General features: G+C 42.2%; 1 protein-coding gene across 1 annotated transcript; it reads right to left on the reverse strand.

The window, feature by feature from the left end:
- Positions 1–144: 144 nt before the first annotated feature.
- On the reverse strand, positions 145–27,361 carry spock2 (SPARC (osteonectin), cwcv and kazal like domains proteoglycan 2). Its single transcript, XM_071480486.1, has 10 exons — positions 27,080–27,361; positions 13,202–13,247; positions 6,463–6,577; positions 6,016–6,121; positions 4,414–4,522; positions 4,060–4,194; positions 3,351–3,569; positions 2,817–2,879; positions 1,702–1,833; positions 145–1,146 (listed from the first exon to the last, which is right to left on the reverse strand). Exons 1-10 carry the CDS (start codon positions 27,266–27,268, stop codon positions 1,001–1,003), a joined length of 1,260 nt encoding a protein of 419 aa, XP_071336587.1. The 5' UTR covers positions 27,269–27,361; the 3' UTR covers positions 145–1,000.

The raw sequence follows: 27,361 nt of genomic DNA on the forward strand, positions 1-27,361 counted from the left end.
CACTAAGAAAGGTCAGCTCTTACTGAAAAGAATAGCTGTACAAACCTGTACTTGCTAATTCTGGTCATGACACAACAGCATGAGGATTACAATACTGCCAAAATTTGACAAGAAACAAAGAGAGAAAAAGCACAGACACAGATGTATGGTGACCAGCTGGGCCACATAGACCAGTTTCTTTAATTTTTTTTTTTTTTTATTAAACACAATAATTGATCCACATTATGATACGATGTACACTTGTCAACTGAGCAGTATATTCTGCTGGTCTTTCAAGGCATTGATAATGGGACTAATAGGTGACAATCTGTCTTCTGATACACACATTATATACAAGCTAAAGAGTGATGCGTGAGAAACTATTTTTTTTTTCAATATGTCATGAATGAGACGGAGCACTACTGCCACACATGAGCCAAAGCCTATGACATGTAAACAGTGAAGTCAAAGGGTGCTTTTCAGTATTCTAATGTGGCTTCCTCTCTTAATTGCCTGTTTCCTGCCTAAAACCAAAATTGGTTATCTAATTTGTGTTAATCTGCAAAAAGAAAAGATGAAAGAGGCCAATTTAGACTACTGAAATCCACCCAATCTTTCTCCACTTTTTTATGCAAGCACATGACAAGCACCTGCAGCTCCATTATGCATCAGCTAAAAACTGCTCAAAGATAGTTCAAAGGACATACAACAGAAGAGAACAAAGATTCACAAATATGAGGGACAAAATTCTTGACTCCAGACCCATAATTTCTGAATAGTGATATTTTCCCTTCCCTTGCCCAGAACATTTAAGAACATTCTGTAACATTAAATACTCCCATAACATAATGCATCTTCCCTCTCCCAACCCGCGGCAACCCTCGCTTTTTCACAAGTCAGTGTTGTTCTGAGTGTGAGAGCTTCACCATGTCCATCTCTTTGCAGGATCTTTGTGTATGTGTGTTTGTGTTTGGAACCATCGAGATGCTCCCGTAGAGAGGCTGGACTACACGTTGGCTCTTTACCAGATATATCCCCCATCATCCACCTCTCCCACCTCTCCCTCTTCCTCCTCAGCCTCCTCTGCAGTCTCCTCGGCTTCTTTCTCTTCCTCGTCTTCCCATCCAACCCCGCTGCCAAAATCACCTGAATACACCATTTCATCATCTGTGGAAAGATACAGGAGAGGGTGGGGGGTGGGGGGAGGCGCAGTTGCATAGAGATTGAATTATCTAATGTGGTCATCTTGTATACTGCAATAAATTATGTTGTGCGCATCTTCCTCTCAACTTTGATGGAGTCACTTCTTTACCAATGAGAAATGCTAAAATCAATTTAAAAACCCTGACTGCAGGAGCAAAAAGGGGGCATGTGTTTGACTTTGTCTGGATTTTAATAGCTATTTCTAAACCTTGCCAGGGGACCCATTCTTATCAGGCGCAGGTTCAGTCCAACCAGTCCTCATTTATCTTGAAAGACTTTTCTCACAGCGACAAGCAGCGCTTTAGAATGCAAATGACTCCGGACACATGAATGTGGCACTGGTTCCTGCAGTGAGTTATGTTGCAGTGGGCCTCAGTCCTTTAACATAAAGGACGCCTTGTGCAAAAGGCATGTGGGGGTGAAGTGGGCTGATCCACAGCAGAGATTTTCTCTTTCTACATTCATCTTACAGGTTCACATTCTATTAATGTATTGACAGCTGAAACAAATTGGATTTACCGCAATCTGGCTTGCCACGAATCCTAGATCCGGCCACTTCTCCTCCGTTCTGGTCAACACACCAGCACTCTCCCCTGTCACACTGCTGCTTCCTGTAGTAGCCGTCTTCATCGCAGCTGGGGATGAATCGACCTGGCGTTCACACATACACACAGATATAAACAAGAGTCAGGTATGGCAAAGCGACCTGACCTCACATACGGTATAATCTCTCCAATCCCCATGGAGGCAAAAGCAGATAAACACATCCTGCATCGTGCCTCATCACACATGGCACCCGGCCCAAGTGAGAATGTAATGCATGCAGCATGTGAGGCAGCCAATTCCATATTCCATGAATACAAATATGTTCACAGAGCAAGATGGGGGTGAATAAGTATTAAGTCAGCATATTGCAGCATATTGGGGTGGTGTGTGAGTGTGTGTGGAGGGTGGCTAGCTAATCATCATGGAATAAGGGAGGACACAAGATTGGAAAGTTTTCCATTTCTGAGCGGTTACATGAATGTGAAATATTGTCTGTGTTCACACATAAGAGTGCAGAAAGCCAGGACAAGGGCACTGAGGCGAAATGTAACCTTCTCTTAAGCAGAGTAAACTGTCATACTCTTCAGAGATGGATGTATTTGTCATGACATTAAATATCTTAGAGGCTATTTTCATAATATTGTACAAGAGGGGAAAGAGTTCTAACACAAATGAGATGCGGCAAAACAGAACTGTCTGTCCAGTCTTTCAAGGGAACATCTGAGCGTCGGCCTGGCAGGCTGCCCCCTGCTCGCTGCTCTGTGTCCTTGGAGAGTCCTGACTCAGAGCCCAGTCAGCCAGCCAAAATCTGCAGTGTGGACATGCGTACACACACACACACACACACACACACACAAACACACACATCCAAATCCACACACATTCGCCTATTCACCCGCATCCACATTCATGTAAGAGACACTGATGGCTGCTTTCCTTTGCCGTCTGTCAGTATAACGTTCTAATCCACAAGACTGATCAGGGACTAATCCCCGCCTCCTGCTTGTCATCTGCTCGATGAAGCCCCTCCACCAAGAAAGACAGTTCCAGTTGGGTTGAAATGCTCTCATCAGAAGTCAGATACCTACCAAATTTTCTCTTGCCGCCGTCTAGTACTTGGATCCTCTCAAGTTCAGCCAGGCAGGGAGGCTCTGAAAAGAACAGAAAATTATTTTTACAGGAAAAAAGAAAGGAATAAAGCACACTCCTAAGCACATTTAGACATGGAACTGAGATAATGACTACCTAAGATCTGACAAGAACAATCAACGCTGAATTCTCTTGTAATCAGTGTTTTCTAATGACCTTTTGCAACTTCCTTCCCAAACAAAGAACTGTATCAGCTTGAGACCTACAGCTAGTTTCTGCTTGGCTGGTTGGCTGACAGGCGCCGCCAACAAGCAGCAGGAATGTTTTTAGTGCCTTGCAGTGACCGTTTCACCCATAAGGGGAACAGGAGCGTGAGTAGAAAGACAAATAGTGATGGGCCAGCACACAACGCAGAAGTAGATACACCTGAAGACAGTTGAGTGCCTTGAAGTTTGAATGCATGTGCGAAGGGGAATATGTCAGCACACAGGCACAAATGGATCACAATGGACATCCTCCCTCCGAGTACTCACTCTCTCTCCAGAAGCAGAGGCACCACTCGGCCGTGGAGACCTTGCCGTCCCTGTAGGAGTCACAGGAGTTGAAGAAAGGCCGGATGCAGACCTCGTACTTGTCCAGGTTGATGGCAGCCAGCTCAGCCTGGTCCAGGTACAGGTCGCTATTGGTGTCCAGCTTGGAAAACATCCAGCCTATGGAGTCCTTACAGCTGGCTACCAGGCTCCTGTCCAGCACTGCAAACACAGAGACAGACAAACAAACAATCATTTCTTTAATCAGGAGACAGCTGCACAAATGGAGAATGAAACAATGCCAGTGTGTTCAGAAATATCTCCTGCTTCCAATGCACGGGTTTCAACAAAACAGTAGTTTCTTGTCAGGCACTAACTTGTGGTCGACTAGATCCTGAGGCTCACTTGCTGTTGCTGCCCTTGTAACTATTTTAAATCGTGTGATATCAAGCCATTGGCTGCATGATCTATCCAGAGAGAGCAGGAGAAAACATGAAGGTGGATGCGGCACCAGCAGAACCATATTGCTAAATTTGTGAGGATTTTATTCTCCCTGTCAACTGTTACGTTAGCAGTAGCATCTGAGCGGCAACAGCCACTGTCCTCGCTGAGATCAAGACCTCTTCAGACATGTTTGTAGTGCGACATCTGTAATTAAAGAATTCTGACTTCCTGTGAATCTGATCCAGATTCATTAAGTTGCCGCTCTAACCTGATGTGGTGCTTGCTGCGGTGGTTCTGGCCCCGGGCTTGCTGTTGTTGTTCTGCTTGGCATTGCTCTGCAGCAGCTGGAACCAGTCCCTCAGACGCTCCCCGAGATCAGCCAGATCCTGTCCGGTACAGCTCTCTGTGGAGGCCAGAGGGAGAGGAGGAGTATGGTGTTTGTTGAGCCCATTCATGTTGTTATGATGATTGTTGTGCTTATTGTGTGTGAGAGACAGAGATAAGGAATAAAAAAAAACGAGAGAAATGGGAAGCACTGTGCTGCAGTGACTACCAGTGAATTCTTATCAAATATATTTGGGCTGATTATTACTTGCAGTGTTTGTAATGTCTTCGATCTTACCGTATTTACTCTCCTTGGGTGTAGGGGCTGCAGTTGGACAAGGACACAGACCTGAGCACTTCAGCGTAAGCTCCTTCCCTGTAAGACACGCCTGCTGCTCCAGCTTACACTGCAACACAAACACACGCATACATGCATCGACACGCACACGCCAGCGACATCGACAAGGGGACACAAAGGTGAAGGAAAATGAGTTATTGCCCTGCCACCAATCAAATATTCATGAGATGACCGACTGTACGCCTTAATTCAAATCTAAGACTTGCTCCTGAGTGCACTTTTCCAACCTCTGCATGCGCACACAAGGTCGGGAATAGTGATCCAAAAGACAAAGCGTAAATCAATAAACACATGGGATTCAGTCAGCACGAGCCACCAACTCGTCCTCCTGAGGCCATATATCAGGAGTCTTTGTGTCAGTTTTTCCCCTGAGAGCCTCATCACACCGCTCAGCTCCGAACACACAAGGCGCTTGTCACTATTTACCCCACAATGCATAGTGCGTTATGTTAACACTAAGTTCACAAAGCACAAGGCTGGTGCACATATTGTTACACATATGTTTTGATTCTGACACATATCCTTTAACAGATCGCGAACACATCGCTAACAGGTGTCAGGACTATTTTAGGCATTTTTATTAACACAACGTATGTCATTACAACGCGTACAGTGCAGTCTGAGATCACTTCTTTACTGAGGGGTTGGTGTGCAGTTCCTCTGCCAGTGATTCTCACCCTCCACACACACCCAGCGATTATTTCTACTTTGTACCTGTGTTCATTCCGCTGATTAAACCCCAGAAAAGATATTTAAACTTAAACCTGCACTAACTGTTTTTCATTTGGAGTTCCTGGCCACCAGGAGAACGTAGGTCAAATATTCACTCTCCTCTTGGCTCTGTTTTGCTCTCCATCAACTCCTGAGGGAATTAGCTGGTTGTCTAGCTACGAAATGCTCCGCCTGCTAAATCTGTCTGTCTGTAGCGTGGTGCTGGGCAGGTAGTGTAGAACGGGTTCATCAGAGATTTCTAGTTGGAAACAGGTGTCTGGTCTGTCTGGAAACAACACCGGTGAGAGTAGTGACGGTGAACCAAAACAGAACTAAATTTAATGTCTCCCAATTTATCGTCCCAAAGAAGACACACTCATGTGTAACCATCCTTTCTAGTACTGTAGCCTATATGATTTAAAGAAACAGATGTTTGTAAGAAGGGGTGATATGGCTGAAATCAATATCAAAATATTTATACAAATATATTTCTGTTACACAGCCAGCTAAAACTAATGAAGTCTGACACAACAGTCCTCCCTTCAAGAAGGTTGTAATGTTCAGCTTCTGATAGAGAGGTGTTGATTCAACTTAGTGCAGGCTGCAGCTTGTGGTACTGTTGAATTGCTGACATTAATATAAATGGGTAGGACATAATGTAACAGCTGTCAGTATGATTCAACATAACAAAACAGCACCACAAAGTACAACCTAATTAAATTGAATTTTGTAAAGTGTATCATTGAGACACGAAACCACTGAAAGTGGTGGATAAACTGATAATATTGAACTAATTCCCGGCCCAGCGGGTACGTATTTGTTTCAGGGTACCTTTGAGGCGTAGTTGTGTCCGTCTGATCCACACACAGGCCCAGTGGAGGAGATGGGACAAGGCTGACAGTTTCCATCAGGGGACCTGAGAGCAGGCTGCTTCAGTCTGCAGCAGGACAGAGGACACACAAACACTTCAGCCTCACTAAGTCCAGCTGAGACAACGACTGCTGTGCCAACTCAGAGTACAGACCTGAACACAAAGCAAACAGCCCTCATCCATGTTGTCTGACTGTATTAGCTTATCATTAAACAGCAGGCAGTCGTTCTGCACTGGTGTACAAACAAGCTTTATTATTACAACTGCGGCCGGCAGGGAAACACATCCCAGACCAGCGCAAGCCAAGGACTGTAAACTTGGTTGTGTTGACCTCATGTTACTGTGTATGAGGACGATTTGTTAGTATGTGTTTTGGAAGTTAGTGCCTGGAGGCTACATATACTCACCTGTGCTCAAGTTTCTTGCGGTTGACGCACACAGCTCTCTGGTAGCCCTGGGCAATACACACCTTATGTCGGCTGCACTTAACCTTTTGACAGGGATCCTTGGTGGTATCTACATCTGGGAGAAAAACAGAAAATGAGATTTACACTGTTGTATCCTCACTTCTTCACTTTCTACCCTTTTCTTTGTCTTTCTCTGCCCATCATGCTTCTTTGTGCTCCCAGACTCAAATCCCAAATCTCTGCCCTCTATTTGCTCTGAATAACCTGAGAGTCTGTCTATAATTAGAGCAGTACAGAACTGTTGGCCTTGCACTTAACTAATGTGCATCTTGAGGCATTCTGTACTTTATCGAGGGTAGAAAGAGAAATCTTATTTCTGAACGTGAAAATCAAAAGACCTTCTCATAGGACGAGGCAGATTAGTTTGTTTCTGATGCAGCTGCACCTTTTTGAGTTTTCAGTTTGTGTAAAATCATCTCTGAGTTAACGAAGAGCCAGTCCCAAGATGATCTTATTCCATTCAATAAAAAAAAAGGGGATTTGTGCTGCAGGAAAGTGCTCTTGTGACACCTCACTTGCAGATTTACCTATTTAAATTTAGATTACATTTTAATAGTACACCTTAGGTGACCTGATAAGACAAATACTTTTTGCAATGTAGGCTAAAGACTGCATGGCTAGCTCACTCTGCCCCATCCATCACACTCTCTGCTAGCAGCTAATGCTAGACCGTGTGTCAGCACCCCGAACACACTCATATGTCACAGCTGTCTGTTCCTCGCAGGCCTCCTGGAGCCCGACCTGGATGCCACACTCTATTTTCCTCAGCTTTCCCAGCTTTTATTCACCTACATTATCCATCAGTACAGTACACCTGAATGTGACGTATCCACCGACTGCTATTGCAGGTTTCATCTCAATGACAGAGGTGCTCTTATTGTATCCTGTTTTATGGCACTATTATATTTTAGCATGGAGGCTTAGGATCTCCTCTGTTGTCCTCTCCAGTGGCTGAATGCATTAATGCTGCCTACATCACGGGATTATTGAAGCAAACCGACAGATATCTGATTTGAGAAGCAAATCCACAACAATACACCCCCCTGTCATGGCTGAGCTGGTTGTATAACTGACTGACTGACTGCTCTGCTGCTGGGGGGAAACAGTGAGGCTCGGAGGCATTAATGCCCACTTGCAGACTCCTCATCCATTTAGACTGTCAACAGTGGAGCCTTATTCTCTGGTCACCCTGTATCCCAGTTGGCACTGATTGTGCAGAGGATCTCAGTGTACAGTATCACACACATCTCCCAGCGTTTCTCTGTGCCTTTCTTGCTCCTAGCTCTTTCTCAACTCTGCCCTCTTTGTCACCGCCTTTCTCTCTTGCCCTCGCAGGTTTGATGTTTCACTCCCTGTCTACTTCACACCAGTGCATCAGCAGAATCAGGGTGCAGTAGCCCATTCAATCCTTGGGACACAAAGATCAGGGAGATTAAGGTAGTCACGGGAACACAGCGCAGTAGGTGTGTATTCTGCAATCCATCCCATGAAGATTTAACCAATACGTGTGTCAGAGAAATTAAAAGAAGCGGAATACAAACACAGAGCAGATAATCCTGCCTTCTAATAGAAAACATTTGTAAATAAATCTTGTCTGTAGCGAGTGGCTACAATGCTGGCACAGCGTTGTGTTGTGAGCACAGAAACATAAGGTGGCTGCCTGAGCCTCATGTTAATTTAACAGGCTTCCACAGATTAAAGCAGCGCCTGCGATGATGACGTTTCCATAGCAACAGGCTCTCTGTGGTCCGGGAATCATTTCTGGGTTGACTGTGATTTGCAGCTCAATCTGGTGTTTCTGAGAAGTCTCTCCCGCTCTGTTTCTGAAGCCCCTGTTGTGCAATCATGTCTATCAATCTACCTTTCCTCCTTCTTTTTTTACCTTCCTCTGTCTTCTGCTGGTATCAGATATCTTCACTCTGTTTGCTCATCCTTGCTCCGCCTGCATGTTGATTATTTCCTTCATCACATCCAACCTCTCCCTGTTCAACCCTCGATTCACCCACCTACTTCCATTCTTACTTTTCAAAAGTCTCTCCTGTGGTATTAAACTAATGCCCGCAGCAGTAAACCTCTCCTAATTAGGCTTCCTGTGCTTTGGTCTAATCCAATCCAGATTTGCATGAGGTTTATCCCTTCAGATTAGGGATAACTGAAGCAAAGCTCAGGCCACATCCTCATCATCAACCCTCTTATCTTCTATTTACACACTCAGACTCTAATATTGTCAGTGCTATCTGGTCTTCTAGGTAGCAGTGAAGACAGTCATTCCTCTGTTGTCTGCATTTGTGAATCCTGGTTTGAATCCCCACAGCCACAAAAAAAAAGCAAGCCAAGAAAAGGAGAGTAAAGGTCTAAACTTAAATTTACATTAATTGATTTTTTTTTCATGCAGTGCAACAAGCTGAAAAGGCAACACTGGTATATTATCACCTCTTATAGTGAAGCAGACACAGAGCAACAAATTTAGCTTTTATTTGGAGTCACGTTTCTGGCCACCTGGTGAACTATAAGTCTAATATTCATTCATTATTTTGTCTCCATCAACTCTTCAGAAAAAACATCTGGCTTTTTAGCTGCTCAATGCTCCACTATGTTCTGCTGCTAGCTGCTATGTTTTCTGGTCTGCAGTTTGATGCTGAGCAGGCAACTTTAGCAGACAGTGGGATGAGGGAAAAACGAGCGGAAACAAGGTTGATGAGAGTGGTGAGACCGAACCAAAACATTAAAGACGTGGGCTTTAAGGGCAAAATAATGCTACAGGTGCTAAAAAGCTCCGTCAAGCTGAGGGGAACTGCAGAGTTAGCACATAACTGTCTGTGGTTGTCTCATTATCTATGAGTGAAACCTTTCAAATTACACATAGCAACTTGATTCATTGTGAAAGGAATGGTGCCATATATTGAGAAATTCACTGTGAGTTAGACGAGTAAATCAATGCCGCTAAAAACGAAGCTGGAGCCAGCAGGCGACTTGGCAACTTGCCACTTTTACATTTATGTCTTGGCACTGGAGTTGGAGTAACACGCTGAGCCCTTCACAGCCTCATATGTGGGGTTTTGAATTTGATAGACACAGCCTCAGGTGGCCAGATGAGGGAGAGCAAGGCGGGGGTGACACTGGAAGAATTTGCAGAGTGTGAAGGTGAGTGGAGCAGCAGTCGCCCCTGGAGGATAATGGTGGCTGTTTTTGGAGGTTGAGAGTTGTAGCAGTCCAGACACAAGATGTGTACGGTGTGTACAAAGAACTGAGCAGACTCCCTGCTGGCGGAAGAGTCTGCTTTATTGGATTACTGTTGAGTAAAAAACACGTTAATAGTGGTGGAGAGGTTTTACAGAGGGCCGGATTTTTCCAACACAAAATAAAAGAGCTGCTCCGTCGTCTTGAGGTTCTATTAAGGCGCGGGGCAGACATCCAGCTGGAGATTTCCACAAGGTGTTTGATGGCAATCTACCATATGTGTGTGTGGGCTGCCATGGAACCAATATCTATCAATAGCCTCAAGAGGTATTAAACTCTAGACCTTGCTGAGTGTGGACTCAGCGTGTTTTCCTATCTCCTTAGCGTCTGCCATTGATCTCAAACCATTGATTTGCCGGAAAGTGTCCATTCACTATTCACCTGGGCTCTCTGGCTGAGATAAGTTTCTAGAAAGCCAATATACTCTTTAAAAGTGTGTGTGTATGTTTAAAAAAGATCAGGTATTCTGTGAGTGCATTACACTAGTGCTTCAGTGTTGAGGTTGTTCATGTGTGACTGTGCACGTACATTTGTTTGTTCGTGATTCAATCAGCTGCTGGACTGATGAACTGACTGTAGAAATCCACTGGAAATTACCTGACCTCTCTCTCACTCAGCACAGCACAGCGCCAGCTGAAGTGGAGTCAGCCACTGCTGCGTCTGAATGCAAATTTCCGCCTCAGTCTGTTGTTGGCGTTGACTGTCTGTGTGTAAGGAGCGCTGACAGTTCAAAAGCCCTGTCTTCCTCCATGTGTCGGGGCCGCCTGGCTGAGAAATGAGGCCTGTAGGCTCACCGAAACTCGGGAGTGAAGATATCACACTGATTTAGTGTTGTCTCAGAGGGACAAATTCCCTCTTTTTCCTCCTTCGCTTCATTAGGCCTCTCATAAAGGAAGGCAGATCAATGGCAGGAGATAGCACACTCATGTCAAAGCGAGAGAAAGGGATACAGATAGATGAGGAGCTTTATTCTGTGTGAAATGAAAGTAATGAAGTACTATTCATCTGACAACCTGAGGCAAGCCTATAAGACTTTGGTAAAGTTTCATAAAAGCAGAGCACACACAGTTGAACCTCTACATTATAGAGATGCCACTCGTGAAGTTGATCTCTATGCGAGGTTGAGTGTGAGCCCATACAAAAGCTGGTGTATTATTTCAACTCTATTCCCGTCAGTATGGCCCAGGAAGATGGAAGATTCTGCAAAACCCAGGCTTATGATCAATGCAAATATTTTTTTCATCTAATGCCAACGTTTTTTTTTTTTTTATTCTGTGGTATTTGTGCATGGAATCAAATGGCATAGTCAAGATTACTTGTTTAAGGTGAGGGAAAGATGAGTTAAGAGTTACACTTCCACCTCCCCACCTCGCTTCATCCAGTAAAGGGCAGTACTTACTGCATGAGCAAGAACGCTGGCATTGGAAGTAAATCACATGATGCAGAATTGTCTAATACTGATGTAATTTGTAGGATATTAAAGGTAAGGTGGTTATTCAAAAGCATTATTAATGTGAATTTGATAGACGTTTAGACAGCATACTCTGTCATCATCAAAACAACAAATGTTTAATCCTTCCAGTAGATTTCCACACACTTGTAGAATATAAGCCAAGGGGCACTGAAGACACAATATCTCACTGAGACACCTTCCACTTCTCCTTCCAACAAATGAATGCTCAGATCTTGAAATGCAGTCTCTCTGTAGTGCCTTTACCAGGTATTGATAGTGTAATTACATTGAGGTGAGTATTTCTGTAAATGAAAATCTCAGGTTCAGGCTGAATATGTTCATGAAAGACTGTTTTGTTTTATATTCAAAAATATAAATGAAGATCAAAATACAGGACGACACATTCAGTGATTACACAGCTCATTTATGTTTGATATAAATGAATCACCTGTGTGTGCAGTGGCCTTGTTTCTGAGCCTGTACCTTGTCTCGCCTAATGACATCCTCTTTGTATTCTTCCCAGTGAACAAACCTCTTTACAGACGAACACAGCACGAAGACATCCTTTCACTTTTTTCATTTTCATCCTGTAATACACTCCTACACCAGTCAGCTTGCTTTCTCCATCCAGTCCGCAATTTCCTCATCACTTAGAGTTGGCAGGAATAATGTTGATGTCAGTCGCTTTACACTAAATCGTTGCATATTAGCCCCCCACCCCTGTCTCACTCTCTTCTCATGCTTTTACTTCTCTCCCTGGCCTTTCATTGGAAGCCATAATTAGTCCTTCATTAAGCCCTTGGAAACTGCGCTAATCGACTCTGCCATTCAGCCGACTTCATTTAAGCTGCAAATCAAGCGACAATGGTCGAGGACACGACTCTGTGTCATGACTTCATCTTGCAGCGGCTCAATTAAGGCTGGAGTTGCAGCAGGAGTCGAGGAGGAGACCACAGACAGTCAGCCTCTTCGGACGGCTCCTGCTCGAGTGCGGCACAGAAAGAGGAAGCAGAACGACGCGGTGACGGGTTGCAGTCGAGCAAGTGTTTAGCATCTCCTGGGGGAGGCACATCAGATCCACTGAAGCAGATAAAACAGAGCGCGAACATCTTTCAACCTTTTTGCTGAGGAACCACTGCAAGTGTGGACAGCGAGCGGCTGACCCCAGAATACAAACACACTGAACAACACTGTCTAATAGAATGAACCAGTGACGGTCTGGGAGGCATCACAGTTCAAATACAGGCCACAGATTCTGTCTCCATGCTACAGTACAGGCTAATGACACTCTGTTTCAATAAATCATGTGGCCTTGCTTTCACTGCCTCAGCATGCATCCCATGCCTTTTTCCTAAGTGTGTGAAATTATGTTTGTGCCACAATCCTGAGCATGTGATGACACATTCTTAACATTGCGGAAATGACATAAAATTACTGTTTTATACAGTGCCCGGGAAGTGTCATGGACAGTGTTGCGTTATGGCTTGTTTGTTTTTCGCTTTCAGGAGACAAAAAAAAGAATCGTGGAGGAGGACAATCTTATTCTAAGACAAATAATATAGCTTTTTTCTTATAATCATTGTTATTTATAATTGGGCTGATATGGTACATTTTGTATAGAGACATTTTTATCAAGTAGACGAAATAATATAACTTAAGCGAACAAAAATCTATCTTGTGCCCAGTAAATTCATTTGCATGTTCATTATGGTTGATAAAACTAGATTAAGAAACAAAAATGGAATTTTATGGGGTAAAGATTAGTCCTTTGTTAGCTGGAATCAAACAAATCTCACTGCAAACTACAAACACTGCATGATGGTAATTTCTTTTTCAAAAATATAATTAATGTGCTTGCAGAAAAAAAACCATTTTCCTCTGCTTGAAATGTCTCAGGATTGAGGCACAGATGTGATCCCATATATACGAGCCAGCTAATCTATCAAAATACTTATATTAAATAGCTTTCGGAGACTTGAGACTTACTGTCATTAGAACCTTGATTTTCATCCCAGGTACGAACATAATCATCCTGCAGAAACATGAAGAAAACAATATTTGATTAGCGACTGCAGGGAATGAGGATCCAGGTAATTCACAGTGCAGGCCTCAGCGCACAGTGTTGTTATTAGCATAACACATTAACGGTCTGTCATCTCCATAGAGCTAGTTTACATTATCATTGCACACTGACTATAATATGTACATTAGTCTTGCAGCATGATAATTAGCTAAGTGAGACACACCGGAGACAGGTGGGTATGTACTGTGTCTGTACATCTGGAAATGAGTCCTACAAATCTGCAACCAGTGCCTATATGTGAGGCATATGGCAACGGGGGGTGAGCTGCCTTTTAAGTGTCCTGTCTTTTTTCCCCAGTTAATTAGAACATTACTCGTTCTAATTAAAATGGGAAACTTGAAGGAGATGTAAAAAAGAAAAAGAAAGAAGATGGATGGAGAAGTAGAGATAAAGTCACATAAAAAGACAAGGAAATGAGTCGTGAATTAGAAAGACATTGTACAAAGGCAGCTGGAGGAACGCTGTAGAAAAAAAACGGAGAGAACTGACCTCTACCTCCTGGTGAAATGACAGCAAAAGGAGAGAAAAGAGCCAGAATTAGTGAGGAAGAAAAGTGTAAATTTAGATACAGGGCACTGAACTGCGTTCAATGACACTAAGGTCACAAGAGAGACTTTTTATGTTCATTTTAAAGAAAACTTTTTTATAGCCTTAAATATTCATGACTAATTAAGCAACAGTCACAAGTTCAGAAAAACATCCTTATGTCAGATTAGATTTGACCGACAGCAGCCTGGAAACATAAGTATACAACCCCACAGCTGTCATTGCATTTTGTTCAAATGTTGCTAAACTCTGATTGGTTCATGGAAATACATGACATCAGTGTAAACCAGTTAGAAATGCAAGGTCAAAAATAAAACAGGAAAAAAAAAAAACACAAGACGAACTGTGTTAGCTTTAGCAGATATTTGCATATTCTTATCAGATCCCATCACTCACAGCTGATAAAGAAAATATCATGTATGTTATCAGGGACTTTAATATTAAATAAATATAGACAGAGTGAAGAAAAATCCTACACTGATAATATGGACTTTTAATGCTGTAACTTAAAACATGAACCCCAAAATTCTTAAAGGGCTAGGTGCATTAAATTAGATACATTTCTGACTGTGTTTTCTTCCAGGGAATCCCACAGGAGACGGTACAGATGTAAAGCCTCTTAAGCATATTGCTGTGTCTGAAATAATAAACATGAGTCATTTCAAGATATTTACAATCAGGCCCCTCCCCCACACCCTCACCCCCTTAGCGATGACTTACCCATCACCGTAAACATTTACTGTCCTGAAAGCGTGTGCCAAACAGCTCCCTGGAAGGCGATAAATCCTGACACAAAACACGTGAAATAAGCAGCGCTCATGAAAGCTGGGACCTTCTTCTCTGACCCTCACAGTTTTATTTCACAGAGGTAAATATTTTCATCACTGGCAAGCACTCCGCTCGAGCGCTGAACTCTACCAAGCTGCACCACTGTCGCTCTGCTCATCCTCTGCTCGCAGCGGCTCCAAGCTCATTTCCCCTCATCAGTGACAGAAAAAATCACTTCCAGTAAACTGGCCCGTGCCTGGATTTTAACTCAACACCCCAGTTGAGCTTCATGAATGATTGTCAGTTATGCAGTTTAACCTTGTTTGGGCCTAATGGAGTCACGCATTAGTAGGGTAAGACCTCAAAGAGTTTACGACCTGGCCATTAATCTAACACCTCCCATGTCTCCTTTATTGATGCTTCAGCTCCTGCATTATTTAGCAGCCTTTCTGTATTTGTGTTTCTGCCAGGACCGATGAGGAACGTGTCCCACTGCGCTGACAGGACTGGAAATCAATGATTTCATAAAAGAAAGGCTGCAGAAAATGTAGTCGGGAAAAATAAATTCTCCTGAGTACAGTGTGTACTGTGTACAGTGAAATTGAGCATGAAACACGGGAGCACGGTGACAAGTTTAACACACAGCAAAGAAGTTACATCGCTCGAAAATATGACTCACAGAGCAAAGTTGTGATGAAAAGGCGACTGGGTTTTACACAGGAGTGATTAAAGGAAGCAGTATGAGAGGTGAGAACGCTCTGCTGCATCCAGGAGCTCTGTGATTTACCTGATAACATCATATCAGATCTCCTCTTGTAAAATGGGGAAGCTTACCATCTGCATCAAACAAGGCAGACTGTTCACCCTGCTGCCGAGCTCCACAGTACTGATCGACAGTTCACAATCCCTCATATGTGTGTACCCGATGAGACTTTCCTCTATAAAACTGGACTCAGAGGAACTGAGCAGCGTCGGAGATCTCTTTTTAAAAAAAAGTATGTGAAAGACAAGGGATTGTGCTCATTGGGTGGACTGAAAAAGATGAACCAGACAGGAAACTGGTTGAAATGAATGTACAGGTGTGTGTGCGTGCGTGTATCTGACAGGATGTATGTGTGACTGACAGGTGTCTCTGGATAAATGTCAGCTGTCAGATGCACTCTGTGGTCGTCAGTTACAAAGGACACAGTAATAACACTCTCATGTGGAGATCTGTGTGGGCTCGTCTGCCGGATGAAGGTTTATACTTGACCTTTTCTCACAATTACTGTTAATATCAGCCCTCAGTGGATTCATCCACCCGTGCAGAACAGCAGAGAGCTACCATGCACACACCACGCACTGCATGAAAAAAGCACCAGGGGTCATAAAATTCACGCAATAACCAATTTCAGCCCACACAGACCCCAGTCTCCAGTTTTCATGTATGACAATGTTTCCCTGGCCAAAAGCTTTTTTATGAATGAGGTGAAAAAGCCTCAGTTCTGCTGCAAAGTAAATACAAGTATCGAGGGAGATCCCAGTCTGTAAACCCAGTTCCAAAATTATATTCAAATTGATAAAAAAAAAAAAAAAAGTAATTTCTGTGCACCTGTTCCTGGATGAGAAACCAAACTGTGGTTCTGGTTTCATCAAAAGAAAGCAGCCGAGTGTGTAGTTTGCTACACAGAGAAATCTCTCTCACTTGTCTTTTTAATGCAGATCATGTAAAAATATAAACAAATCCTTCAATTTCAATGAAAAAAATACCTCATTGGTCATTGCTCTCCATAGAAATGTCACATTTAAGCATTTTCTAATCATGATAATATTGGGGTCTCAAAAATAAGACTGCTTTCTGATGTTACACTTCTGTGGTTAAGGTTTGGTTTTATTTAGGCACAAAAACCAATTGGTTAGCTCTAGAAAAAAAATATTACTTGGTCAGGAAAACAAGTGCCAGGCTGTGACATTTTGTTGACTCATCTATCCGCTCCAACCTTGTCCCTCGACGGACTTTGCGTCTACATAACAACGTCACAGTGTTTCCTCCTTTGCTCCCAATGGACAAGAGTCCGGATTAGCATGGCCTCTAGGGGACTTAGTCACTTGAGTGTATGCATGTGCTGTTTTTTCATGCTTGCTGAAATAACTTATGCTGATGTTCGAGCGTTTGATCAGACCATCACCTGGTTTGCACAATGAGACTGGGCTCCGCTCTACACAGAAGGGCCATCTTGTCTTAATCTCCCTCCAGACATTCATTGAGGACCCATTTAAAGAGGAGAGCCACCGAGAAATGAGGGTAGATGAGGAAGATGATCGTATATAATGAGGAGATGGAAAGCATCAATTAGCTCATCAGTAAGCAGCACAACATCCTGATTATTGCTGGCTCAAAAAGAATGATTGAATATTTTGTATAGTTTTTTTTTTTTTTTTGGCGACTTTGATACAGATTGAGTTTACACTGGAATGTGCTGCTTCCAGGAACTAGCTGTACACTGACAAAACACAACACTTCTCCCGTCCACTTGCCTTTTGTGTATTACCAAACTAACTGCCAGCCGTGTAAATCAAAGCATTGCAAACCTGTAGTAGCAGTGTGTGCTTGCTGCTGACACTGTTCAGTACAAATCCATACACCGGACTTGACTGCTGCCGACACCAGCTCTTGTACAGACTCGACAGTACCCACACATGCCGAACTGCAGCCTGTACCCCAAAGAACGCCAATACTGGACACTTCGAAATACCTGATACATTTAGAGGCCTGCAGCCAGTACACAGTATACTAAAGGGAAAAAACACACTCAAACGTCCTGCCACTAATCCTACTTTCATTTGAAAAAACAGACTTGCAAAGGGGTTCAGCATTCAAGAAGTGCCATGTCTTCTTTTGAAACAGTGTTTCTTTACAAGACATATTCATGCACCAAGGTTTTATTATAGCTACACCAGGGATAATCTTGTCAAAGCACACTACTGAAATAAACTCTGGTGGCTACTGTTGTATAAAATATAACCCCTAAATCTGATGAAATAAAGCTGAAAAATAAAAAATAACATTTCCCTGAGGTTCTCTTTAGCAGCGATGCTACATACAACAACATATCGCTTCCTCCCACCTAGAGACTCGCACAAAGACTCACAGCATCTCAGCTTTGGTTTACAGATCACATGAGACAAGCCTGAGATGAAACAAAACAGCCTCAACAATAGTCTCAGCCTGGATGTCCTCCTCTTATCTTCATGCACATTAGGCTTCAGGGCACGGGAAGCAAGCCCACCGATTCCTGCATTTCTGCATGCACACAGGGCTCTGAGCTGATGCTTGAGGATTGCAGAACAGAGGCGGAGCATCAAATGCTGAAAGTCTGCTCTGTTTTCCTTACAGGACAGAGTCAAGTGCAAAGCTTATGTAAGAGAGCTGGGAGGACTTTTGGGAAGCAGATCAATGGACAAAATAAGGGTGGGGACGAAGCAATGATACAGAGCAGTGGTTCCTCACTAGTAGTCTCAAAAGAAATCAAAGGTGTCGGGAAATGACCTGGAGGAAAGAAGCCAAAGAGAAAAAAAAAACTACATTAGATTCTCTACACCCTGTGAGTTTAAACATAGACTTGATTTGATTTGAGAATTATTACCCTGATAGATTTTTATATTGATTTGTCCTCTGTTTTTGTGATCTATAGCGTCTGCACACGACTGATGTATTTTGACTCTGGGCTTTACAGCTCTGAGCTGCATTCTCCATGTCTACCTGCACTGGATGAGCTCCTCTATTATGTCATTGTATGCTTTGAGACACTCATGGTCTAGTGACTGTGAGCTTGGCTCCATTATTACAGTGTTCTTTTCTTTTCTAATAATCCCTCAGTTAAACAGAGCGAACAGAAAAATTAAGTTTTAAAAATGCTCCTGAAAAATGGAATTAGTTACAAAAAGTTTAGAAATTAAAACCTCTCATTTCTTCTGAACCTTGTAAAACATCATATGCAAACATTTTGGATGCTACTCAGCAGTTTTCCTTCATGTGAAATCACTACATACTTTGTATGTGCATATCTGTATATGAATTGTGTGTTTGTTTTTTAGACTACCTGTTCAAATAAAAGATTAAATAGTTAAAGTTAAAGTTAAAGTGCCTTATTCACATTTGTAGAGCAAGTCATTAAGTAGGCTACTTAGGGTAGAATGAGACATACATACAAGTATTTCCTGTGGTTTTTCCATAGTATTTCACAACTGGGAGCCATTAAACCAGAAGACACAAATAAAACACACTATACAGAGAATGATTGTGGCAGGAAAATCTCCACTGTTTTTTCTGCATGTTTCTCCACTGTGTGCCCCATGGGATCATTTCAACAGGCCGTGCAGAAAATGATGCCCAATAGACACTTCCAACACTTCCAGCTGTACTTTGTGTGTGTGATACAGTAGATGCACCAGGTTTCATTTTAAAAAAGCAATTACAACCTACTCAGTGTTGAAAATCTAATTTAATATGAATAATTTACATATTTCCTATACTTCACTTTTCAGAGAGATTGCGTTTTGTATCTAAAAACATACTTTGACAGATGAATAGCCATTGTCTGCATTGCACTTCACCTTACTGGTTCATACATGAGTAATCTCTTTCATACTGAAGGCGGTGGACAAAAGGTATCAATTTACGTCTGCGCTCAATGCTGGGACACTTACTGTGGTGACTATAGATATTGTGCTTTATACATAATAATTCCCTGCCTCATTGAAGACAAGCTTTAATGTCACCCTTCACACTCAAGCAGTGATGAGTGACGTCAGAAATGCTGTGGCGGGAGCGGATGGATAAAAGATGAAATACAAAAGCCTGGTTGGAAATTGCACTCAAGTATATACACAGTGAATTGCTTTTTCTATTCCACTACATACATATTCAAAGGTACAGGACAAAAATGGACTGTTGTCATTGAATTTGGAAGAAATATTGATGTGGTTCTGAGGTCTTAGACCTTCTTACTTTGTTGTTATCACTTCGCAATATCCACAGCAGACACACACAACACAAATGCACACAGCAGACACGCACACAGATACAGCTATAAAAATCACACTTAGTCCACAAAGTCTCTGTGCACTCATGCCAGCCCTGTACTCACTATCTATAAATAAAATCAGTCCTTGTGCCTCTCGGGCCCTGGAGGGAATAAGAAAACAGTCTGCAACTCACTGGAGGATCTGGTACAAACAGCGAGAACCTTCACACTTCACTGAAAACAGACTTGTACAACAATGGAAAATCGATGAAGTTTCCTTGGTAGGGGCTAAGAGAAGGATAAGAATCAGCCAATGATTTGAGACAGGGGTCTCTGGAACAATGTAATCGAATAAGAGAATTGCAACCAGATCAGCGGCAACAGTGGACTGAAACCTGGCTCGTCCTGTGGAAAAGGCAGACTGGCTGTCATTTCTGGTGCCTCACAAGTCCCGTCATTTGGCTTACTCATATCTAATGCTGCTAACATTTCTTAAAAACAGATTCACATGGCCACTTTGCTCCTTTCTGTATCATTTGTAAGCTGCAAATTCTTTTTAACACTCATTGATTTTGTACACTTGGAGAATGTACAATGCTATTGTACACCCCCTTAGCCTTCTGTTGCTACACCTGTTAAGCTTTCCAATCTGGCGAATCACATACACAGTTCACAATGACAACAAAGATTTACCATCAAATATTAATGTCATTTTTGAAACAATTAGTCCTTGATTTCAGACAGAAGTAAACAAAAGCTTTTCTAGCCTTTGTTGATTTTGCCGACTGAAATGATAACTGTCACTGGCAGATTTTACAGTTGTAGCAAGCTATTCGTGTTAGCCCCCATGAGTTAGCTGAAATGCATCATGACATGGTATTTGTGCTAAAAGACTTAAACTGCATGTCCCAGGCAAAAAGTCAGCATCCATACCAGATGATACATAGAAGACATGGACATTAAAAAACAGTATTGTTCATGTATTACAGCGAGTAGAGCTCGTTAGTCCTTGTATGTTAACGAGAAGGAAAAATGTAAGTTCAGAATCATTCTAGCATAACCATGTTTGACAGTAGATCGGGGCTGCCAACTCACGCGCTCACACCACACATGCCTTTTGTCACGCCAACTTTCCATCTTGTTTCCTCCGATCATCGCTGAACCCACCACTGTGGTTGAACTTGGTATTTTTTCCGAAGTATATAATAAAAATCTAAAATTACTTTACTTTGGTGCTGCAAAGATATTGTACAATGCCAGGATAACTGACTCCCTCATTTGATCACCAGTGTCAACGTTTGTATGTGTCTGGGTGGCATGAACGATCCTGTCCATGTGACGAAATAACACAAATTACTCAAGATGGTGGTTCTGTGATGGGATGGCGAGTTAAATTCAACTTAAGTTGAAATACTTCTCTTTTAATTCAGTTTGTGTAAAGCACTGAAATGCATGTTAAAATGAAATACCCTCCGATACCCCTACATATTTTCATTGCAAGATTATCCTCGCAGAGGTAACATTTGCATTTAAATATCAACTGACCGCATGTTTACTCTGTTCACTGACACAGATGAAAATGAAAAGACTGCATCAGTCACAGCTCAGCTTTGGGAGGGGAGGAGATGGGGGACAAGATGAGGAGAAGGAGAGAAATATAAAGAAAGGTGATGGAGATGAGTGAGGAAGAGCAGGTACTGCCCGCTGTTCCCAGGATAACATAATGTCCCTCTGCTGTTCAACTCAAACAAAAACCAACTGACCTGATCACATTCAAACAATGCAGGCCTAAATATTAAAAAAATTTACTTAACACTCCTATATCCATCTAGTTTAGTTTTTTGGGTAAAATAAGGAACCACAGCTTCAATTCTTTTTTCACTGTAGCATCTCTCCTACTGCAGCCTTATGCACACTTCTTCAACATGTGTTGAAATCCAAGCTTGACATACCTGCCATGCCTTGTTACAGTTGCTCCGCTATAAATGGACAATGAATGAAATCCCTCTAGTCATGTTACACCTTGAGTCAGACCATGACTCAGATCTTCTCAGCTACCAGCTCCTTTCAAAACAAGCTTCTCGACACCATACAGTGTGGGTTTCAATGTGTGCATAAATCTGTATGTGTGTCTATGTTCTTTTGAGTTTGATTGCTGTTAACATTTTCTTGACAATCCCACTCTCAGCTGCTCCCAAGTGCTTAGACATTCGGATTTGCTCCCATATTTCCAACAACCTCTATATTTTCTAATCAATAATCTAATCTTGTATCAGCTACTGTGCCTATAGGAGGGGATCTCACAGGCTGTGACTCGGTCTGGCTCAAGCCCAAAGGTAATAACACTTGGGTGGCATTTACTGTAGAGACCACCACTGCCACTTAGAGTTATTGTTAGTTTTAACAGGGAACAAAAAGGTTTGATTCACTGAACCAGTCTTGCAGAATCTCAAAAGCCATACGCAATCCCAAAGTGATTTAAGAGGTGTATTGCATTTGCAAAAGAGAGTTAATTATGAAACAAATCTCAGATTCAGACTAAAATCACAATTAACAACAAAAAAAAGTCTCTTGGGGCTTTTACTGCTGCTGATATGTGAGCTATTTACTGAATATAAATGTTTTGTAACTACAGCAGGACATTTAAGTACCTGACAAAGAGCTCATGAGAGGCAGATTCTTGAATCTTAGGTGTGTTTTGCAGCCTATTTGGCACACCGAATCCCAGGTGCAGCCAACACAGAAGCAGGTCACTGCAAGATGTCATGCCTCTGAAATGCTCACAGGGGTTTCTGGCATCTGTAAGGAGGAATGCTGTACAAAAGGATACCTTGCAGACCCAAGTCTATGTCTGTAACTAATGGTCACACCTGTATGAAGACTTCTTGGTGAAGATACATGTATTCAATTTTATACACAATTGCATCTGCTAAGAAAATTGATATATATTGCCTTTCCTTGCTACTTGTCAAATCCGCTCCCTGTCTCTCTGCGGCACCTGTGCCCTTCAGCTGTGGCTATTGTACTGCAGTGGGAAGCAGCTGTAGCCGTGCAAGCAGGACATAATGAAAGGCTGTTTCTTTTTTTTTTTCCTTCTACTCAATTACAGCCCACCTAAGCCACTGGTAGGTAGCCAAGGCACCCCACAGCGTGCTAGTAAAGCGTCCAAATCCCGAACAACCAGACCACCTCTCTCTGACCTGTCGGAGGTGATGGAGATCCACTCCATCTGCATTGCCAGTAGAGTTTTGGACATTCGCGGCTTTATAAAGAATCTGGAGCGTGATAAGGAACGACTCATGCCAGAACAAAGCGTGATTAGATAGACTAATGGATTTCTGATTAGCTCTTATCATCATTCATGACATTAATGCATCAGCAGCAGTTTTTTTTAAATATCAGAGAGCAAGAGTCAGTGGAGCGCCTGTGTGATAGGAAAGCCAGACTGAGCGCAGGGCTAGTGATGATAATTTACTGTCTGGATAGTCTTAAATGGAGTTTTTGGCTCGGGTGTTACAGATGCCATTATCCACAATTATGTTTGGTATGCTCGTGTGATGAAATAATAAAAAAAAAGAGTAGTGACAGATGCACCGCCAATTAGAAAGTGTTAAAATTCTGCTGGATTGGAGCCAGTTTAAAAGACTAAAATCAGGCAGGAATAGGTAGCTCAGGTAAACCCACCCTTAAATGTTCTCTAAAGATCACCAGCGTGGTGCAAAAGAACATCATAATAATGACTGCCAGAACCTGCAGCAAGCACATTCTGCATTTTTAATCCACTGGCATCGACAAGGGATGTGATGTTTTTGTGCTTTCTGCTCATTAAAAATGAAGTGACTGGATAACAGGTGCAGGCAGGATTGGTGCTGGGTGGTCCAGAGCTGCCTGACTGTAGAAGCATGCATTTTTAAGATAAGGATTTACCAGGCACAGACAGGACAGGGGGAAGCAGCGAAAACGAGAAAAATACTAAGCAAAAATCACATCGCTGACTTTTCTGTGATGAATGCTGACAATAAACATCCTCCCTCTGGGCCAACTTGCATTGCTTTCCCTCAATAATCATCTGTTTTAAGGCACATATCTGAGTTTGTCTGAAATCAACAGGAATAAAACACCAGACCAATTTCATGGCTTAGTGATTTCATGGACAGTGCCGTCTTTACAAGGGAAGTTGAGCAAAAAATTGAATTCACTGTTGATTTGCCTTTATTAGACACATCAGATTGGATCTGCTCTGCATAAAATGCCGTAGACTCCAGCCATTTAATTTCATACTGAAATGAAGATAGCACTGGCTGGCGAGATGATCCCAGTTGACATCTAATTGTCCCTATAATTGAGTATCTGAATTTTTGTGTGCTGAACAAGCTTTATTCAGAGACTGTTATAAATGGTGTTTAAAATGAAAATGATGAACAATGACATGTATTTTTATGGTTATATCTGCAATTTTTTCTAGCTACTGTGTGTCTCCATTTTTAGTCACGAGAGCTCTCTTTTATGCTGTTTAGACTTCCATATTTCAGGTTCATCATTTTCCGGTTTGAATTCAAACTGAAAGTGACTCATTTCTAAGAATTCAGCAAGGACGTCAGTCTGTTCTCCACTTTTTCTTTTACTTGTCTATTTATTTATTTATTTTTCTCGGATTTGGTGCATTAGTGGAATGAAATGTTGAGTGCACCTGTCAGATTAAAGGATTGAAGGTATCCCATTCTGTTATTTGTTGACTGTAACTGTTAAACCTAATCGCCTTCTCTTCCTGTGAAATAGATTGAATTGAAGTGAGGGAGCTATTTTTATTGGAAGTGAAAGAGGCTCTTATCCTGAATCTGCTTTTACATTTCGTAAGAGAATAAATATGAAATATTTACAGTGTGTGTTCTGCAGCCTATGTATTGTGTGTGTTTATGTGCGTGAGGTTTTTTGTGTGCATCTCTGTGTGTGCGTTTGTGCAGGAGGGAGACTGAAAGAGCTCCTCTTTCATGTTGCGCAGCTTTGATTATTGCTTTCCAGTGTTGGATTAATATTCAACATTCAACTCTCAGAGGACTGTGCAAGTCAACATCAATTTATGTAATCTGAATACCTATAAGTGTGTCATTGGCATTCCTTTATACCGCCACCAAATGATTCCCAGAGACTGAACTACTCATTTTCTAGTTCAGGTTTTTCTTTTTTGCTCAAAGACCAACATGAAACAATGTCAGTTAAGTTTTCATTATATTCAATATTATACAATCATCAAGAAAATATTAAATGGTGCACAGTTACATTCCAGTCAAAGAGGCTTACAGTGTTAATGATATTTAAAGAAAAATCCTAGTAAAGGATGTTTCCACTTATTCCTCCACCCTGAAGCAGGACTGGTGAGGGGATAGAGTCATCAAACTCCCGGTGATACAGGCTCCATTTCAGCACCATAACACACAGACTGCTGTTGCTACGGCAGCAAGCAGAAATCAGAGAGGTTTCTATCGGTGATTCCCCCGGGAGGTTCAGTGGTTCGCTTCTCTGATGTTTCTCCTGTCATCATCATCATCAGCAGAGACACCAGCGCTCCTGCCCTTCAACACACACGCACGTGCGCACGCGCTACAGCCCTAACAAAAATCTCGCTCATGCACTTGCACAAGTATAAACACCACAACCACACAAATGCACGCGAACACACATTAAGAAAATTGCTCCTGGGAATAATGATCATGAAAGAGATGCAGTGTGCAACTGTAGGGGTTGGTTGTGTCACACAGCAGCTTGGATGTTAAACTGAGGAAAAAACAGAAAGCAGAGCAAGTGACATCTTCATACTGGATGGCAAACCCTTAAGCGTTGTAAAGAAGATGATCTCACTTAACCTGAACTGTTAATATCTTGGGATGTTTTACATATTCCAGGTGCGTGTGTTTTTATTCACTCTTGGAAGGATTTTTTTTTTTTTTTTTTGCAAAGCCAATCATGATGTGGTGAAATGAGAGTGAAGCTGCTGTGCTAACTAACATTTTGGATGAAAGATGTGTAAACATGGAGCAGCATCCAGTGAGTTATAATCCCACAATAATTCTGACTTAATCTTTCCATGCCCACAATTTCATTACCTCCCTAAGTACAGTTCCAGAGGACATTCTCTTTAGGTAATCAGAGTCAAACTAATCCTTTCCCCAGCGGAGGGGGGGGGCTGCCAATTTTCACAAACATGACAGGCCATGACCCGTAATTAAGGAGGTGTATGAATCTGGATCAAAAAGTGACACCACAGCCGCTCTGTTTAGGTTATTATTTAGAAAGGCTCGCATTCTCCTCCTACATTCTCAAGTAGATGCTCAAGCCAACTGCTCACATTTCAAATCCAATAATGATACCTATCACATGGTGCAGTGACCGCCTCGGATCAATTAAAACCCAATTAACAGGAGTCATGTGAAACATAATCCAACTGCACTATTGTCCAAATCCTGTTGGGATCATTAGTAATCATTGCACAGAGCTGGAGGCAAAACTATGTCTATACATTACCAGACAGAGCAATATATCACCGTGCATACCCTGCAGGCTTTAATCAATCCCTCCAACCCAGTTCAGTCTGCTCAGTAGGTGAACATGCACATCAATCAATCACCGCCCCTCTACTCTAATTGCTTAATTCTCTTGTTTATGAAATCTCTTAGGGCACATCTGGAAACACATCTGAGGTAACCCATATTAGGGGCATTATGATGGAATAGGTCTATACTGCTCCTGCTGTGCAAGTGGGACTAAGACATTTATTGCTTCTAATTGACCAAGGGCCAATACACTAAAAGCGGGAGGAACAGTAGCCTACATATGGATTGCGTTTACAACTTTGACCTATACCTTTCCTGGTAAAGCTAGTTTCTGATCGTGGAAGCTCTCCATTCAAAAATCACTTCGGACGACCTGAAATCTAGGAAGGCATTTCAAAAAGTAATCGCCAATGTCCAGTCAGTGTTCGGCATGAGGTCAGCCAGTTGCCTTTGCCGTCCCCACAAACTATATATTTCACCCATACTGATCAACACATTTTGAATAATATATAAACAACAAACAAAAACAAAATCAGGCTAAATATGTACATGGAGGTGACACACACAAAAAAGGTGGATGCTGTAAACACAATCCCTTATACATACATATCCCCCATTTCCATCTTATTACATTCTATAAAAATATATATATATATATATATTGGCCACCCCAATAATTTCTCATTTTGATAATAATTTCTCATTTTGAGTGTGTGTTTCACTAGTATGGGCCATGTTTTTTTTTATTTTTTTTTTAAAACAGCACCAAGTTTGAGTGCATTTTTTTTTTTTATTTATCAGGCTAAGAAAGTGAGTGATAACTATTTTTTTTTACTGTTTCTAAACGGCCGTGTGCGTGTTCTCTCCTACCGCATTACCACGCATCTCTCCATCAACACGGCGGACTTACGTCTCTGAAGCGATTCCAGTGCTTGATCTTGCGGCTGTACTGTGAAATGGTGGACAGCCACTGCTCGTCCTCCATGAAATTCCCCGTTTTTTCCGCCTCCTTGACGCTCTTCACGTCGGTCTGGAAGGTAGACCCCGTGAGCATCACCAGCGGGACGAGAAGGCACACGACATCCGTAATTTCCACCATGGTAGCGGACAAAAGCGCCTCTCACACACCGTCTGTCGGCTTTTCTCTTCTGGGAGGAGGAGGATGCTGAGGCTGGATTGAAACTACCAACTG

Source organism: Trachinotus anak, unplaced genomic scaffold (genome assembly GCF_046630095.1).
Source record: "Trachinotus anak isolate AG129_WGS33_773 ecotype Australia unplaced genomic scaffold, CSIRO_AGI_Tana_v1 ptg000007l, whole genome shotgun sequence".
NCBI classification, from domain to species: Eukaryota; Metazoa; Chordata; class Actinopteri; order Carangiformes; family Carangidae; genus Trachinotus; species Trachinotus anak.

Bases quoted from the DNA above. Each gene is read 5' to 3' on its own strand.
- spock2 (XM_071480486.1), bottom strand. From the start codon at position 27,268: ATGGTGGAAATTACGGATGTCGTGTGCCTTCTCGTCCCGCTGGTGATG. The intron at 6,122-6,462 runs GTGAGTATATGT...GTCCTGCTGCAG, and splicing joins CGCAAGAAACTTGAGCACAG to ACTGAAGCAGCCTGCTCTCA. The intron at 1,147-1,701 runs GTAAATCCAATT...ATCTTTCCACAG, and splicing joins TCGTGGCAAGCCAGATTGCG to ATGATGAAATGGTGTATTCA.